This window comes from Neovison vison, chromosome 7 (genome assembly GCF_020171115.1).
Source record: "Neovison vison isolate M4711 chromosome 7, ASM_NN_V1, whole genome shotgun sequence".
NCBI classification, from domain to species: Eukaryota; Metazoa; Chordata; class Mammalia; order Carnivora; family Mustelidae; genus Neogale; species Neogale vison.
In genome coordinates, this window is record NC_058097.1 from 154,048,205 (window position 1) to 154,064,896 (window position 16,692).

The 16,692-nt window shown below is 37.7% G+C and overlaps 1 protein-coding gene across 1 annotated transcript; it reads right to left on the bottom strand.

Annotated features, from left to right (window-relative positions):
* Positions 1–2,676: 2,676 nt before the first annotated feature.
* Positions 2,677–3,639, bottom strand: LOC122914222 (olfactory receptor 52N1). Its single transcript, XM_044260852.1, has one exon. It carries the CDS (start codon positions 3,637–3,639, stop codon positions 2,677–2,679), a length of 963 nt encoding a protein of 320 aa, XP_044116787.1.
* Between the last annotated feature and the right edge of the window lie 13,053 nt (positions 3,640–16,692).

Genomic DNA, 16,692 nt, shown 5'->3' on the forward strand with positions numbered 1-16,692 from the left:
GACTATTATTTTGAGAACATGATTACAGCCTAATAATTACTTCTTTTCATAAGGAAGAAAATTGCTCTATGATCCTCCAGCATCAATATTTATTAGTAGGGATCCCTTTCAATTATGGAAATATGAATTGAATTTTTTAGTATTTTAATGTTTGTTTTCCACCTGAAATTTTTAAGGATTTTTTCATTATCTTTATCTTCTTTGACAGTAGCATGTTAAGGTATGACTCTTTTACAAATTTTCTAGGTATTTTGGTATAGCTTGATTACTTCTTAAAATACAAATTTTTAATTTTGTTATAGGAAATATTATTATGTAGTTATTTGGAAAAATTCTCTTTGCCTGAACAGTTTTCACTTTTAATGTAAATCTTAAAAGTGAGACTTCTGCTGTCCTGGAAAGAACTTCCATATTTCTTTATTTTTCTTTCATATTTTATATTGCCTTACCTTTTTTCTCTTTCTGTGAGATTTTTGTAACTTTATTTTCCTTCCCTTACGTATTTTTGCCATCGTAATTCTTTTCTGTTATAAGTCATTTTCTAATTCTCTGCTTGCCTCTTTTCCATAGAAAATCGTTCATTGTTTTATGGATGAAATATATTATCAGATATCTCTAGAAAGTATTGATATTGGAAATGTTCTCCTGCAAAAATAATAAAGATGGTGACATTGAACAGATACAGAAAACAATATAATCCTGACCTGTTTGTAAAGTAGTATACATTCATACCCAATAATCATATCAATATTTGTATAACTATAATAATTCAAATACTGTTTATTAGTTTTCAGCTATTGCAATGAAATGATAAACAAATCTAGGAAGATTTCTAGACTCATAGCTAGTGATAATAATCTTAAGTATAGGAAATTAAAGGGGTGCCTGGAAGGCTCAGTAGGTTCAGTGTCTGCCTTCAGCAAAGGTCATGATGCCAGGGTCCTAGGATTGAGCCCCACTTCGATCTCCCTGCTCAACAAGGAGCCTACTTCTCCCTCTCTGTTGCTACCCCTGCTTGTGCGCGCTCTCTCTCTCTCTCTCTGTCTCTCTAATAAATAAAATTTTAAAAAGAGCAGGAAGTTAAAAATATATCTGATTAACATTGAGGTTGGAAGTAGTAGGGAGATAAGGAAACTGTAGACACACACATATCTATATATGTAGATATTATATATATATATATATATATAAAATGTAGGTACATGTATACACTATATGCACACACACATACATAAATCACACACACATATGTATATATAAATCACACAGGTGACAGATACTGCAACTGAGTTACAATCCCCATTGTCTATAAAAGGGGAGTTTGTAGTCAAATTAAAGTTCAAATATAACTTGTAGTAAAAGAAGAAATCACCAAAGAGAAGAAAAAAGCCATACACATACACACACAATATTTTTAAGAGGTTATCTCTGGAAAGGAAGTAGATGGAAGAGATTTTCAAGATGGAAGTTTTGATTTTTTTAATGATTATCTTGTCTGGGTTATTTGATCATAATTTGTACAAATATACATATTATTGATACTAAATTTAGCATACCATGGAAAGAAGTTAAATATATATACTTGTAAGCCATAGGCAGAAAGAACAGGAGGCAAGGAAGATAATGTTTCACAATTTAGAGAAATCAGAGAGCATTCTCAAGACATATTATTTTAAATAAATATTTTATTGAACTATAATATGCATGCAAAAAAGAGCACACATCGTAAGTGTACAGCCTCATTAAATATCACCAAGTGGACACTTTGTAATTACCATTCAGGTCAAGAACTAAATCCTTGGCAGCTCCTCAGAAGCATTCCTCATACCCTGTCCAATCATTATCTGGGCTTTCATTCCCGAAGTTAAACACCATCCTCATTTCTAACACCAAAAATTAGTTTTGTCTGCTTGTGAACTTCATCTAAATGAAATAACACTACACATATTATTTTGTCTCTTTCACTCAACATTATATTTGAAATAGACCATAATTATTTATTTATTCAGCTTGGTTATTGAAGGATATACGTTCTGGGTATTATGAATATGCTATAACTTAATATCGTTTAGAAGTTTTCTAATGAACATATGTATGCACTGCTAGATATACAGTTGACAAACTTGGGAAATAAAGCATGAAACAATAACTTGGAAAGAAGAATGAACTACAAATGGTGAAGAAAACGTTATGATAAATAAACTAGCACAGATATTGAAGAACATGGCTCATGTTTGCCAGAGATTTAAATTTTTTTAGAAAGTTCAACTCTAGTCCTAGTGATCCAACAACTGTCCCCTATGAGTAAAAGTATTCGAAGAAGGGGCACTTGGGTAGCTCAGTCAGTTAAGCATCTCCCTTCAGCTGGGGTCATTATCCCAGGGTCTGGTGATCAGGTTCCCACGTCTGGTATCAGGTTCCCTGATCAGCAGAGAGCCTGCTTCTGAATCTCCCTCTGCTGCTCTCCCTGTGTGCTCATTCTTTGAAGAACATGGGGTTTCAGGAGAGAAAGTCTCTGCCTAATGGGCATTGTGATACCCGTTAAAAAGAGGTAGAAGAATTAAAGTCCCATGGAACTTTCCTGTGGCCAGATACCTGCTTTCATTTGGAGAGTTCCCTACAGTCTTGCTGATCTTAACCTGGCTAAGAGAATTCTAACGTCTCAGAAGATTCTACTTAAATTTTATGAGAATTATCTTTTCCCTTAAGCAAGAATCTAATGACACTTTTTCGTATCTGCTTAGTTTTCACCCCATACACAATAGGGTTCATTGTGGGAGGCATCAGCAGATACAGATTAGCCATAATAATGTGTATATGTGGAGGAATAGTGTGTCCCCCAAACCGGTGAGTAAAGAACGTGAAGAAGGCTGGAACATAGGTGATGACAATGGCACAGATGTGGGCAGTACATGTGCTGAAGGCCTTCTGCTGCGCATCTGCTGAAGAGAGACTCACAACTGCTCGAAGGATCATGGTGTAGGAGATTGTGATGCACAAGATATCAAAGCCCCCAATCAATAGGGCAACCATCAAACCATAGATAGCATTGATCCTAACATTTCCACAAGATATCTTGGCCACAGACATGTGGTCACAGTAGGTGTGAGGTATGACATTGCCCCTGCAGTATGGCAGGCGCCTGGTGAGGAAAGTGAAAGGGATAACAAGTACTACACCTCTAAGAAAAGTGAGGAGTCCAGCCTTGGCAATGACTTCATTAGTGAGGATAGTAGTATAGCGCAGGGGGTAGCAGATGGCCACATAGCGGTCCAGTGCCATAAGCATGAGCACCCCAGACTCCATCCCTGTAAATGTATGCACAAAGAACATCTGGGCCAGGCAAGCCTTAAAGTCAATCTCCTTGAGGCTGAACCACAATATGCAGAGGGTATTGGGAAGAGTGCTGGTGCACATGAGCACATCTGTGAAGGAAAGAAGGGAGAGGAAGATGTACATAGGTCTGTGTAAGGCTTCTTCAGAGTAAATGAGGTACATAAGGCCAAAGTTTCCTGTGATGGCAATGCTGTACATGGTGCAGAGTGGGAAGGAGATCCACAGATGCACTTCTTCCAGCCCAGGGATGCCATTTAAGATGAATGAAGCTGGAGTTAGACTGGTGCCATTTATGAATGACATAACACCTGTTGGAAGTTCATGGTACAGCAGTTATAGAATTGTTCTGTAAGCAGAAAAAGAAAAAGGAAGAAGGGGGGAGGAGGAGGAGAATAAGAAGGAGGAGGAGGAGAGGAGGAGAAGGAGAAAGAAGGAGGAGGAAGAGAAGGAAGAGGAGGAGGAGGAGTGGGAGGAAGAGGAGGGTGGGGAGGAGGAGAAGGCTCAAAGAGTAACTGACCAGCAGGATTTTCTTTCTTTATAATGGCTAATTTGTCTTTTTGTAGATCAGTCACTGGATAAGGTCTTTTATGTTGACTATGTGACATATACACTATTTGGGTCCATGTCTTAAGCATTAGACTCTGACCAGATAACCTGACTTTTAGTGGATGTGCTGGATCTTGTTGTGTCTAGGATTTCATGGTTTTGTGATCATAATTTGCAGTCCATTATCCAGGCTGAAGTTGGTCACAAACTCACCAACTGTATGATCAAGAATTGATAAAATATGCCCTAAGGGCTAAGGGCTCATCATCATAGTCAGGGATACATATTCCATTCTAAAATGTTAACAATTTTCAATGGTTCTTGTGGGCTCACCTTTCTCAGGTAATCATTTTTACTAGAGGACTAACCTTACAATGATTTAAAATGGTTAATTTTAGCACAAATGTCTCACTTTTGGTTTGGGATAAACTTAAATTCAGAAAACTAAGAATCATAGAATGGTCTTAAATGTAAAAACATAATAATCTCTTTATTAACATCATCAAATGGCCCCTGATTACTGTTCTTGGGTCACTACCACTATAAATAGTGGGCGAAGAATCATTGGGAATGTTGTAACTTATGAGACATTAATGTTGTTCTGAGTCTCTTCCAATGGACTCTAGAGTCTAGCCCAATGTGAATGGAGATACTCATCATCTTAAACTAAAACAACTGACATTTCTTTTAGAACAGAGTACCTTTTTTTCACCCTATATCACAATTTCAGGGAGCCATAGAAATGAATATTTACCAGCCTGCATAAGCTCCAAAACAAATTTTTCTAGGATAAAAGAGAGATATTCAATACATTTTTAAAGCCCATAGAAAATATTTATGAACAAAATATTTATGAATAGTAAGGAGGATAATATTTATTTGGTGTGATAGTATATGTGAGGAAGTAGGAACAAAGTTTTGAGCATAAGATGGATGCAAATAAGATGCAAAAGTCTGAAGAAGTGGGCTATGTTAGACTAGAATGTGATAATTTAGAAAAAAAAATGTGCCAGTAGTGAAATAAGGATAGTCCTATAGAGGGCTGTTGAAAGGAAAATAGTCTCTTTGAATAAAAAATATCAATGCCAACATTAGTAGTACCTCCTGGACATATGAGAGGTGACCTCCCTGCCACTTCCCAGGTGTCTCTGAAATTTAAGACTACATAAACTTGGTTCTGCTTGTCTATGTCTTTTATAAAATTTTATATCTTTATTTTTTAAATATTAAAGCTGAGGAAATGAAATCTAGAAGCACTTTAAATTGAGAAATATTTCAACTATAACTATGAAATAAAATGGAAGCAATTGCCTGGAAGGAAAAGTGGATGAGAAACAGAAAACTATGGAATAAGGCTGTCTTCACTCTTCCGTGTTTTGTTTTGTTTTTCCACTGCATCTTGAAAATGCTCATTTTAGCTTACACAGCCAGTGAGATTGATGACTTCTCTTTAGAATATTCCCCACAAGGATTATATTTCAGTATCTGAAACATTAACATTTTTATCCAAAGTGAAAATGGAGTACGTAAGCCAGTATATAAAGGCAGCTATATAGTAGGGTACACTGGGTCTTTTCCAAAGGTAAGGAGAAGAACCGTGTATGACAACTCTTATGCCTCTTCCCAGCTCAGCTATCATAATTTGCACCCACTCCTTTAATAAAAAGAACGCAGCCCCAATTCAGAAATCTGCTCACCCTGAAAGCTGCAGGAGTTCCTCACGTAGCTGAAGACATATCCACAGATTAAGTCATATTCATGTCTATGTGATGCTTTTGGTCCTGCAAGAGTGATCTAAAACCTATACTGAGACCATGAGGAGGCAAGTGGAGGAGGGAACTTTTCTATTCTGTGTGTGTGTGTATGTGTGTGCGCGCGTGTGTGTCCATGTATGTGCATGTAGTGTGTGTGTGTGTGTGTGTGTGTGTGATATTCTAAAGTTGGGAGCTGGGGAAACTTAATTGCTACAATATCTTTCTACTATAGTCTCAGAGGAGAGCTGATTTCCTTTGTGTGTTTGTAAGGAAAAAGAGACTTAGGAATCAGATATATCTGGGTCCTAAGGACTCCAGCTCAGCCACTGGAAATTGTCTTAGGAATTATTTTGTCCCAAATCAAAATCTAGCACTTTTGAAGCATATTTTTTAGAGGTACAATTAGATGGTCTGAGACCACAACAACAAAAATAAATAAAGGTAAAACAGAGCATGTGCAGATCTAGAATGATTTAGACTTTGGAATTAAATATTTGTGGGAGACAGACCTGTCTACTACCTTTTCCAAAACTTAGAATAACATCACACACAAAATTGGTACTGAAAAAAATATTTTGCTGAAAAAATTAAATAATCTTGGTCTAAAAAATTGAGCTTTAGATTAGATCTTGCAGTTAGTGTTCTTGGTAAATTCACTCATTAATGTTAACATTTTTATATAAATTTCTTTGGATTATCTAGACATATAGCATCCCTTTGTGAATTAAAAACATTTTGTTCTCCCTTTCCTGTATTTTTTGGCATTTTATTCTTGCCTTCTTAACTAGCTACAACACCCTTCTTGTGCAATGTTTAACAGGAAGAGTGATCAGGGACATCTTTGTTTCATTACTGATGATTGGGCATAGTGAAGCCTACTAGGGATACAGAAACCAATTCTAAACAATCAGGTGAAAACATGGATTTATGCCACAATGCAAAAGCACAGCAGTGCAACTGATAAACTATTGAACTCTACATCTGAAACGAATGATGTACTATAAACTGGCTAATTGAATTTTTTAAAAAAGCACAGCAGTGCAATCGTAACAGTTATTATGAAATAAAAAGTGGTCACTTGCTTGAAATAAATCTTACCTGGCTAACTGCTTATAGTAACATATAATAATTTATAATAATATGCCTGTGCTTGCTGGTAGATAAAATTTACTTGGACTTTCAGTGTACTGCTCCCCCACCCCCACCCCCCACACTTACCTTGAAATAAACATTTGGGATGTTCAGGAAAGTGTAATTCATTGCTTGGAAGATAATTCTGGACTAACATCAAATAACTCACCAACATGTTTGATATCTGCTCTAGATTTTTTTCAGTTGTAAAAATGCATTTATGATTTTATTTTGGGAAATTATTTTTTAAAGATACATATTTCTCAGAACGGTGTTTTTTTTAAAGATTTTATTTATTTATTTGACAGACAGAGATCACAAGTAGGCAGAGAGGCAGGCATAGAGAGAGAAGAGGAAGCAGGGTCCCCGCTGAGCAGAGAGCCCGATGCAGGGCTCTATCCCAGGACCCTGGGATCATGACCTGAGCTAAAGGCAGAGGCTTTAACCCACTGAGTCACCCAGGTGCCCCATCTCAGAACAGTGTTTTTAAAACTATCTTTAGCCGACTTTTATTCATTTTTTAACTGTTGAAGTTCAGAAAAACATTTCTATTTTTTTAAATTTTTTATTAACATATAATGTATTATTATCCCCAGGAGTACAGGTCTGTGAATCATCAGGCTTACATAGTTCACAGCACTCCCCATATTTGCTATAGATTTTTTTAAAGATTTTATTTATTCATTTGACACTCAGAGATCACAAGTAGGCAAAGAGGCAGGCAGAGAGAGAAGAGGAAACAGGTTCCCCCCGAGCAGAGAGCTCAATGCGGGGCTCCATCCCAGGACCCTGGGATCATGACCTGTGCCGAAGGCAGAGGCTTTAACCCACTGAGCCACTCAGGTGCCCCTAGATTTTTTATAGGTACCTTTTTTACAGCTCTATTGAGATATAATTGGCATATAACATTGTGTAAGTTTAAGGTGTACAATGTGATGATTTGATACAGAATATTTGCCACAATATTGTTATTTAACATTCTTCACCTTACATAGTTACCACTCTATTATTACGGTGAGAACATTAGAACTCTACTCTGGTAGCAACTTTCAAGTGTATAATACAATATTGTTAAGTGTAGTCACCATGCTATACATTAGACTCTCTAATACTTATATTCATTTTATAACTGCAAGTTTGTATCCTTTGATCAACATCTCCCAATTTTCCCTACCCTTATCCCCCTGGCATTCACCATTCTACTGTTTCAATGAGTTTGATGTTTTTACATTCCACACTTAAGTGAGATCATACAGTATGATCTGCCTGATTTACTTCATTCAGCATAATGCCCTCAAGGTCCATCCATTTGTCATAAATGCCAATATTTCCCTCTTTCATATGGGTGAATAATACTCTGTCCAATATAGATACCACATTTTATTTACATAGTCATCCATCTATAGATACTTGTTTCCATGTCCTGGTGTGTTGTGTTAATGCTGCAATGAACATGGAAGTACAGATATTTCTTTGAGATAATAATTTTATCTCTTCAGATATATATTTGGAAGTGAGATTTCTGGATCATATGGTATTTCTATTTGTAATTTTTTGAGGTAACTTCATGCTGTTTTCCATTACTGAAACCAATATGTTCCATGACTGAACCAATATGTATTCTCACCAATAGTGCACCAGAGTTCCCTTTTCTCCTCTCCAATGTTTGTTATCTACTGTTTTGTTTTATAACAACCATGCTAACAGATTAAAGGTGATTGCCTTGTAGTTTTGAACTACACTTCCTTGTTGATTGGTGATGTTAAGCACCTTTTTGTGTTCTTGTTGGCCATTTGTATGTCTTCTTTTAAAAAAATCAATTTATCCTCTGTATATTTTTAATAAAATTGTCAGAATTTCATTTTGTTTTGTTTTGCTACTGAGTTATGGAAATTGCTCATTTATTTTCGATATTAATCCCTTACCAGAAATATGGTTTGCAAATATCTTCTTCCAGTATTCAGGATGCCTTTACATTTTGCTGATTGTTCTTCTGCAGTGCAGAATTTTTTTTAAATTTTTTATTTTTTATAAACATATATTTTTATCCCCAGGGGTACAGGTCTGTGAATCGCCATGTTTACACACTTCATAGCACTCACCAAAGCACATACCCTCCCCAATGTCCATCACCCCACCCCCCTACTCCCAACCCCCCTGCCCCCAGCAACCCACAGTTTGTTTTGTGAGATTGTCACTTATGTTTTGTCTCCCTCCCAATCCCATCTTGTTTCATTTATTCTTCTCCTACCCACTTAAGCCCCCATGTTGCATCACCAGCTTCCTCATATCAGGGAGATCATATGATAGTTGTCTTTCTCCGCTTGACTTATTTCGCTAAGCATGATACGCTCTAGTTCCATCCATGTTGTCGCAAATGGCAAGATTTCGTTTCTTTTGATGGCTGCATAGTATTCCATTGTGTATATATACCACCTCTTCTTGATCCATTCATCTGTTGATGGACATCTAGGTTCTTTCCATAGTTTGGCTATTGTGGACATTGCTGCTATAAACATTCGGGTGCACGTGCCCCTTTGGATTACCACGTTTGTATCTTTAGGGTAAATACCCAGTAGTGCAATTGCTGGGTCATAGGGCAGTTCTATTTTCAACATTTTGAGGAACCTCCATGCTGTTTTCCAGAGTGGTTGCACCAGCTTGCATTCCCACCAACAGTGTAGGAGGGTTCCCCTTTCTCCGCATCCTCGCCAGCATCTGTCATTTCCTGACTTGTTGATTTTAGCCATTCTGACTGGTGTGAGGTGATATCTCATTGTGGTTTGGATTTGTATTTCCCTGATGCCGAGTGATATGGAGCACTTTTTCATGTGTCTGTTGGCCATCTGGATGTCTTCTTTGCAGAAACGTCTGTTCATGTCCTCTGCCCATTTCTTGATTGGATTACTTGTTCTTTGGGTATTGAGTTTGCTAAGTTATTTATAGATTTTGGACACTAGTCCTTTATCTGATATGTTGTTTGCAAGTATCTTCTCCCATTCTGTCAGTTGTCTTTTGATTTTGTTAACTGTTTCCTTTCCTGTGCAAAAGCCTTTGATCTTGATGAAATCCCAAAAGTTCATTTTTGCCCTTTCTTCCCTTGCCTTTCACGATGTTCCTAGGAAGATGTTGCTGCGGCTGAGGTCGAAGAGGTTGCTGCCTGTGTTCTCCTCAAGGATTTTGATGGATTCCTTTCTCACATTGAGGTCCTTCATCCATTTTGAGTCTATTTTTGTGTGTGGTGTAAGGAAATGGTCCAATTTCATTTTTCTGCACGTGGCTGTCCAATTTTCCCAACACCATTTATTGAAGAGGCTGTCTTTTTTCCATTGGACATTCTTTCCTGCTTTGTCAAAGATTAGCTGATCATAGAGTTGAGGATCTATTTCTGGGCTTTCTATTCTGTTCCATTGATCTATGTGTCTGTTTTTATACCAGTACCATGCTATCTTGATGATGACAGCTTTGTAATAGAGCTTGAAGTCCGGATTTGTGATGCCACCAACTTTGGCTTTCTTTTTCAATATCCCTTTGGCTATTTGAGGTCTTTTCTGGTTCCATATAAATTTTAAAATTATTTGTTCCATTTCTTTGAAAAAGATGGATGGTACTTTGATAGGAATTGCATTAAATGTGTAGATTGCTTTAGGTAGCATAGACATTTTCACAATATTTATTCTTCCAATCCAGGAGCATGGAACATTTTTCCATTTCTTTGTGTCTTCCTCAATTTCTTTCATGAGTACTTTATAGTTTTCTGAGTATAGATTCTTAGCCTCTTTGGTTAGGTTTATTCCTAGGTATCTTATGGTTTGGGGTGCAATTGTAAATGGGATCGACTCCTTAATTTCTCTTTCTTCTGTCTTGTTGTTGGTGTAGAGAAATGCAACAGATTTCTGTGCATTGATCTTATATCCTGACACTTTACTGAATTCCTGTACAAGTTCTAGCAAGTTCTTGGGTTTTCCACATAGAGTATCATATCATCTGCGAAGAGTGATAGTTTGACTTCTTCTTTGCCGATTTGGATGCCTTTAATTTCCTTTTGTTGTCTGATTGCTGAGGCTAGGACTTCTAGTACTATGTTGAATAGCAGTGGTGATAATGGACATCCCTGCTGTGTTCCTGACCTTAGCAGAAAAGCTTTCAGTTTTTCTCCATTGAGAATGATATTTGCGGTGGGTTTTTCATAGATGGCTTTGATGATATTGAGGTATGTGTCCTCTATCCTCTATCCCTACACTTTGAAGCATTTTGATCAGGAAGGGATGCTGTACTTGGTCAAATGCTTTTTCAGCATCTATTGAGAGTATCATATGGTTCTTGTTCTTTCTTTTATTGATGTGTTGTATCACATTGACTGATTTGCAGATGTTGAACCAACCTTGCAGCCCTGGAATAAATCCCACTTGGTCGTAGTGAATAATTTTTTTAATGTACTGTTGAATCCTATTGGCTAGTATTTTGGTGAGAATTTTCGCATCTGTGTTCATCAAGGATATTTGTCTATAGCTCTCTTTTTTGATGGGATCCTTGTCTGGTTTTGGGATCAAGGTGATGTTGGCCTCATAAAATGAGTTTGGAAGTTTTCCTTCCATTTCTATTTTTTGGAACAGTTTCAGGAGAATAGGAATTAGTTCTTCTTTAAATGTTTGGTAGAATTCCCCCGGGAAGCTGTCTGGCCCTGGGCTTTTGTTTGGAGAATTTTTTTTTTTTTCCAATTTGTTTGGAGATTTTTAATGACTGTTTCAATCTCCTTACTGGTTATGGGTCTGTTCAGGCATTCTATTTCTTCCTGGTTCAGTTGTGGTAGTTTATATGTTTCTAGAAATGCATCCATTTCTTCCAGATTGTCAAATTTGTTGGCGTAGAGTTGCTCATAGTATGTTCTTATAATAGTTTGTATTTCTTTGTGTTAGTTGTGATCTCTCCTCTTTCATTCATGATTTTATTTATTTGGGTCCTTTCTCTTTTCTTCTTGATAAGTCTGGCCAGGGCTTTATCAGTTTTATTAATTCTCTCAAAGAACCCGCTCCTAGTTTCGTTGATTTGTTCTATTTTTTTTTTTTTTTTGGCTTCTATTTCATTGATTTCTGCTCTGATCTTTATGATTTCTCTTCTCCTGCTGGGCTTAGGGTTTCTTTCTTGTTCTTTCTCCAGCTCCTTTAGGTGTAGGGTTAGGTTGTGTACCTGACACCTTTCTTGTTTCTTGAGAAAGGCTTGTACCACTATATATTTTCCTCTCAGGACTGCCTTTGTTGTGTCCTACAGATTTTGAACCGTTGTATTTTCATTATCATTTGTTTCCATGACTTTTTTCAATTCTTCTTTAATTTCCCGGTTGACCCATTCATTCTTTAGAAGGATGCTGTTTAGTCTCCATGTATTTGTGTTCTTTCCAAACTTCCTCTTGTGGTTGAGTTCTAGCTTCAGAGCATTGTGGTCTGAAAATATGCAGGGAATGATCCCAATCTTTTGATACCGGTTGAGTTCTGATTTAGGACCGAGGATGTGATCTATTCTGGAGAATGTTCCATGTGCACTAGAAGAATGTGTATTGTGTTGCTTTGGGATGAAGTGTTCTGAATATATCTGTTATGTCCATCTGGTCCAGTGTGTCATTTAAGGCCTTTATTTCCTTGTTGATCTTTTGCTGTCCATTGGATGATCTGTCCATTTCAGTGAGGAGAGTGTTAAAGTCACCTACTATTATTGTATTGTTGTTGATGTGTTTCTTTGATTTTGTTATTAATTGGTTTATATAGTTGGCTGCTCCCACGTTGGGGGCATAGATATTTAAAATTGTAGATCTTCCTGTTGGACTGACCCTTTGAGTATTATGTAGTGTCCTTCCTCATCTCTTATTATAGTCTTTGGCTTAAAATATAATTGATCTGATATAAGGATTGCCACTCCTGCTTTCTTCTGATGTCTATTAGCATGGTAAATTCTTTCCACCCCCTCACTTTAAATCTGGGGGTGTCTTCGGGCTTAAAATGAGTTTTTCTTGGAGGCAACATATAGATGGGTTTTGTTTTTTTATCCATCTGATACCCTGTGTCTTTTGATTGGGGCATTTAGCCTATTACCATTCAGGGTAACTATTGAGAGATATGAATTTAGTGCCATTGTATTGTCTGTAAGGTGACTGTTACTGTATATTGTCTCTGTTCCTTACTGATCTACCACTTGTAGGCTCTCTCTTTGCTTAGAGGACCCCTTTCAATATTTCCTATAGAGCTGGTTTGGTGTTTGCAAATTCTTTCAGTTTTTGTTTGTCCTGGAAGCTTTTAATCTCTCCTTCTATTTTCAATGATAGCCTAGCTGGATATAGTATTCTTGGCTGCATGTTTTTCTCATTTAGTGCTCTGAAAATATCATGCCAGCTCTTTCTGGCCTGCCAGGTCTCTGTGGATAAGTCAGCTGCCAATCTAATATTTTTACCATTGTATGTTACAGACATCTTTTCCCGGGCTGCTTTCAGGATTTTCTCTTTGTCACTAAGACTTGTAAATTTTACTATTAGATGATGGGGTGTGGGCCTATTCTTATTGATTTTGAGGGGCATTCTCTGAACCTCCTTAATTTTGATGCTCGTTCCCTTTGCCATATTGGGGAAATTCTCCCCAATAATTCTCTCCAGTATACCTTCTGCTCCCCTCTCTCTTTCTTCTTCTTCTGGAATCCCAATTATTCTAATGTTGTTTCGTCTTATGGTGTCACTTATCTCTCGAATTCTTCCCTCATAGCTGTTTGTCCCTCTTTTGCTCAGCTTCTTTATTCTCTGTCATTTGGTCTTCTAGATCACTAATTCTTTCTTCTGCCTCATTTATCCTAGCAGTGAGAGCCCCCATTTTTTATTGCACCTCATTAATAGCTTTTTTAATTTCAACTTGGTTAGATTTTAGTTCTTTTATTTCTCCAGAAAGGGCTTTTATATCTCCCGAGAGGGTTTCTCTAATATCTTCCATGCCTTTTTTGAGCCCGGCTAGAATCTTGAGAATTGTCATTCTGAACTCTAGATCTGACATATTACCAATGTCTGTATTGATTAGGTCCCTAGCCTTCGGTACTGCCTCTTGTTCTTTTTTTTGTGGTGAATTTTTCCGCCTTGTCATTTTGTCCATATAAGAGTATATGAAGGAGCAAGTAAAATACTAAAAGGGTGGCAACAACCCCAGGAAAATATGCTTTAACCAAATCAGAAGAGATCCCAAATCGTGAGGGGGGAGAAAGGGGATAAAAAGAGGTTCAAAAAGAATGAAAGAAAAAAAGAAAAAAAATGAAAAGAATTAAAAAAAGAAAATGAATAAAGAAAAGTATAAAAAAGAAAAAATACATATATTAAACTAGTTAAAAAAACGTTAAAAAAGAAAAGGGTAAAAGTTAAAAAAATTTTAGCAGAAGAAGAGAAAAAAAATGAAAAAGAAAAAAATTAAGTTAACTGCAAGACTTAAAAATCACAGGGAGAAAGCCATGAGTTCCATGTTTTGCTTTCTCCTCCTCTGGAATTCTGCTGCTCTCCTTGGTATTGAAACCACAGTCCTTGGTAGGTGAACTTGGTCTTGGCTGGATTTCTTGTTGATCTTCTGGGGGAGGGGCCTGGTGTAGTGATTCTCAAGTGTCTTTGCCCCAGGCGGAATTGCACTGCCCTTACCAGGGGCCGGGTTGAGTAATCCACTGGGCTTTGCTTTCGGGAGCTTTTCTTCCCTGAGCACTTTCCGTAGAGTTCCGGAGGATGGGAATACAAATGGCGGCCTCCTGGTCTCTGGCCCGGAGGTGTGGAGAGCCCGAGGCCCCACTCCTCAGTGCACCCTCAGAGAACAGCGCCTAGTAACTACCATCTGCCTGACCTCCGCTCCGAGCTCACCGAGCCTGCGACTGGTTCAAGGTAACCCCCAGCTGTGAGCTTACTGTCGGCTCTGTCTCTGTAGCCAGCTTTCCCGTTCCAATACCTGCAAGCTCTGCGACACTCAGACACCCCCGATCCTTCTGTCACCCTGCGGGACCTGAGGCCATGCTGACTCCGTGTGGGCTTCGCCCTGGTTTAGCCTCTGGAGCGATGTCCCTCAGCAGAACAGACTTTTAAAAGTCCTGATTTTGTGCTCCGTTGCTCTGCCGCTTGCCGGGAGCCGGCCCCTCCCCCCGGGGTATCTCTTCACATCGCTTTGGATTCACTTCTCCTCTAGTCCCACCTTTCAGAAAGTGGTTGTTTTTCTGTTTCTAGAATTGCTGTTCTTCTCTTCAATCTGCCGATGGATTTGCAGGTGTTTTCAATCCTTAGATAAGCTCTCTAGCTGATCTCCTGCTAGCTGAAGTAGTCTCAGCCTGCTACTTCTCCACCATCTTGACTCCTCCCTGCAGTGCAGAATTTTTTAGTTCGACGCAGTCTCACTTGATCTTTGCTTTTGCCCTAGTACCTTTGGTGTCATATCCAAAAATACACAGCCAAGACTGAAGCTAAGAAGATTGTCCCCCAGTTTTCTTCTAGAAGTTTTATGATTTCACATCTTCTATTTAAGTCTTTAATTCATTTTGAGTTAATTTCTGCAAGTGGTATAAGATAGGGGTCTAGGGCTCTTGATCTGTCCCATTGGTCTGTTCTGTTTTTATATGAATACCATACTGTTTTGAGTATTCCATTTTGTGATATAATTTGAAATCAGTATTGGTGGTTTATTCTTTTTACTTTGCTTCTAGTATATCATTGGATGGATTTATTATGATTCATTTATTCACTCGTGTGCATTGTTGGACATTTTTTTTCCTTTCTGGTGTGAGTAAACCTGCTCTAGACAGTTATGGGAAAGTCTGTGGATAGACATATATTTTCAGATTTCTTATGGAAAAATCCAGGAATGGAATTGTTGCGTCATATAATAGATGCATGTTTAGGTTTTGAAGCTAGAATTGAGACACTCTGGGGAGTTAAGAATAGTTCTAGATTTATACTGTAATGGATACCAGACAGCTCATATGTTCCATTGGAGAAAAGTTGTTAAAATTTGAGGATAACTATTGAAGACTTTTCCCCTGAGTCAAGTATAGTCTAAATATGAGGTATCCCCACTTTTTGAGAGTTTTTGTTATGTCACTTGACTTTTACAAAAGACCTACATTAGTACTATTTTTGCTAAATGAAATAAATTGAAGATTTTCCCTTGTACAAAAAAAAAAAAAAAAGGCTAAAAGTAAAACTAGCCAACAGTGTTTGTTGTACAATGAAGTGTTATAAGCACAGAGCACACCTGAGCAGCCAGAGCACGCCACCAGGCTCCTTCCCCAGGAACCACACTCAGCATTTCAGCATCTCAGCATCAAGCCCTCATAGCTTTGAACTATGTCTGTGAGCATCTGTGCCTTATGTACATTTATTTTGTGCATACATTAACAAGATATACCTTAAAGTATAAGAAAAGCCCAAGAGGCATTGTTTTGTGTCTGGAAATGTTCACAAAATTTTCTATATAAATTGATGGTAATAGCCTCTTTGCTTTATGCCATTTCATTGGAATACTCTATGTTCAGATAACAGGGGAAATGTGTTTAGATCTTTTCAACAAAGTTAAATTTACCTCCTGTCCCACTAAAGACCTATGGGACATATATTTGTGAAGTGTCAAAAAAAAGTTTTCTTTGGCTTGGAAAATCACAGAGAAACCACTAAGTGTTGATATGGAGGATTCCTAACCAATGCTGTACAATTTCCTGAGCAATACCAGTTATGAATGGAGATTTAAAAACATCAGGCATCCGGTGAGTTTGGGCAATTCAGAAGAAAAAAATATGTAAGATGCACAGAAAATCTGCAGCTAAATAGCAGGGATTTGAGTCAGAGGGTGGTTGAATGTGAAGGACTAAATTATCTCACTCTTTTGACTTCTGAAGGGATTCACAAACTGCTTGGAAGAGGGAGGAGAAGTGG

Excerpts from the sequence above, each read along its gene's own strand:
- LOC122914222 (XM_044260852.1), bottom strand. The coding sequence starts at position 3,639 with ATGTCATTCATAAATGGCACCAGTCTAACTCCAGCTTCATTCATCTTA.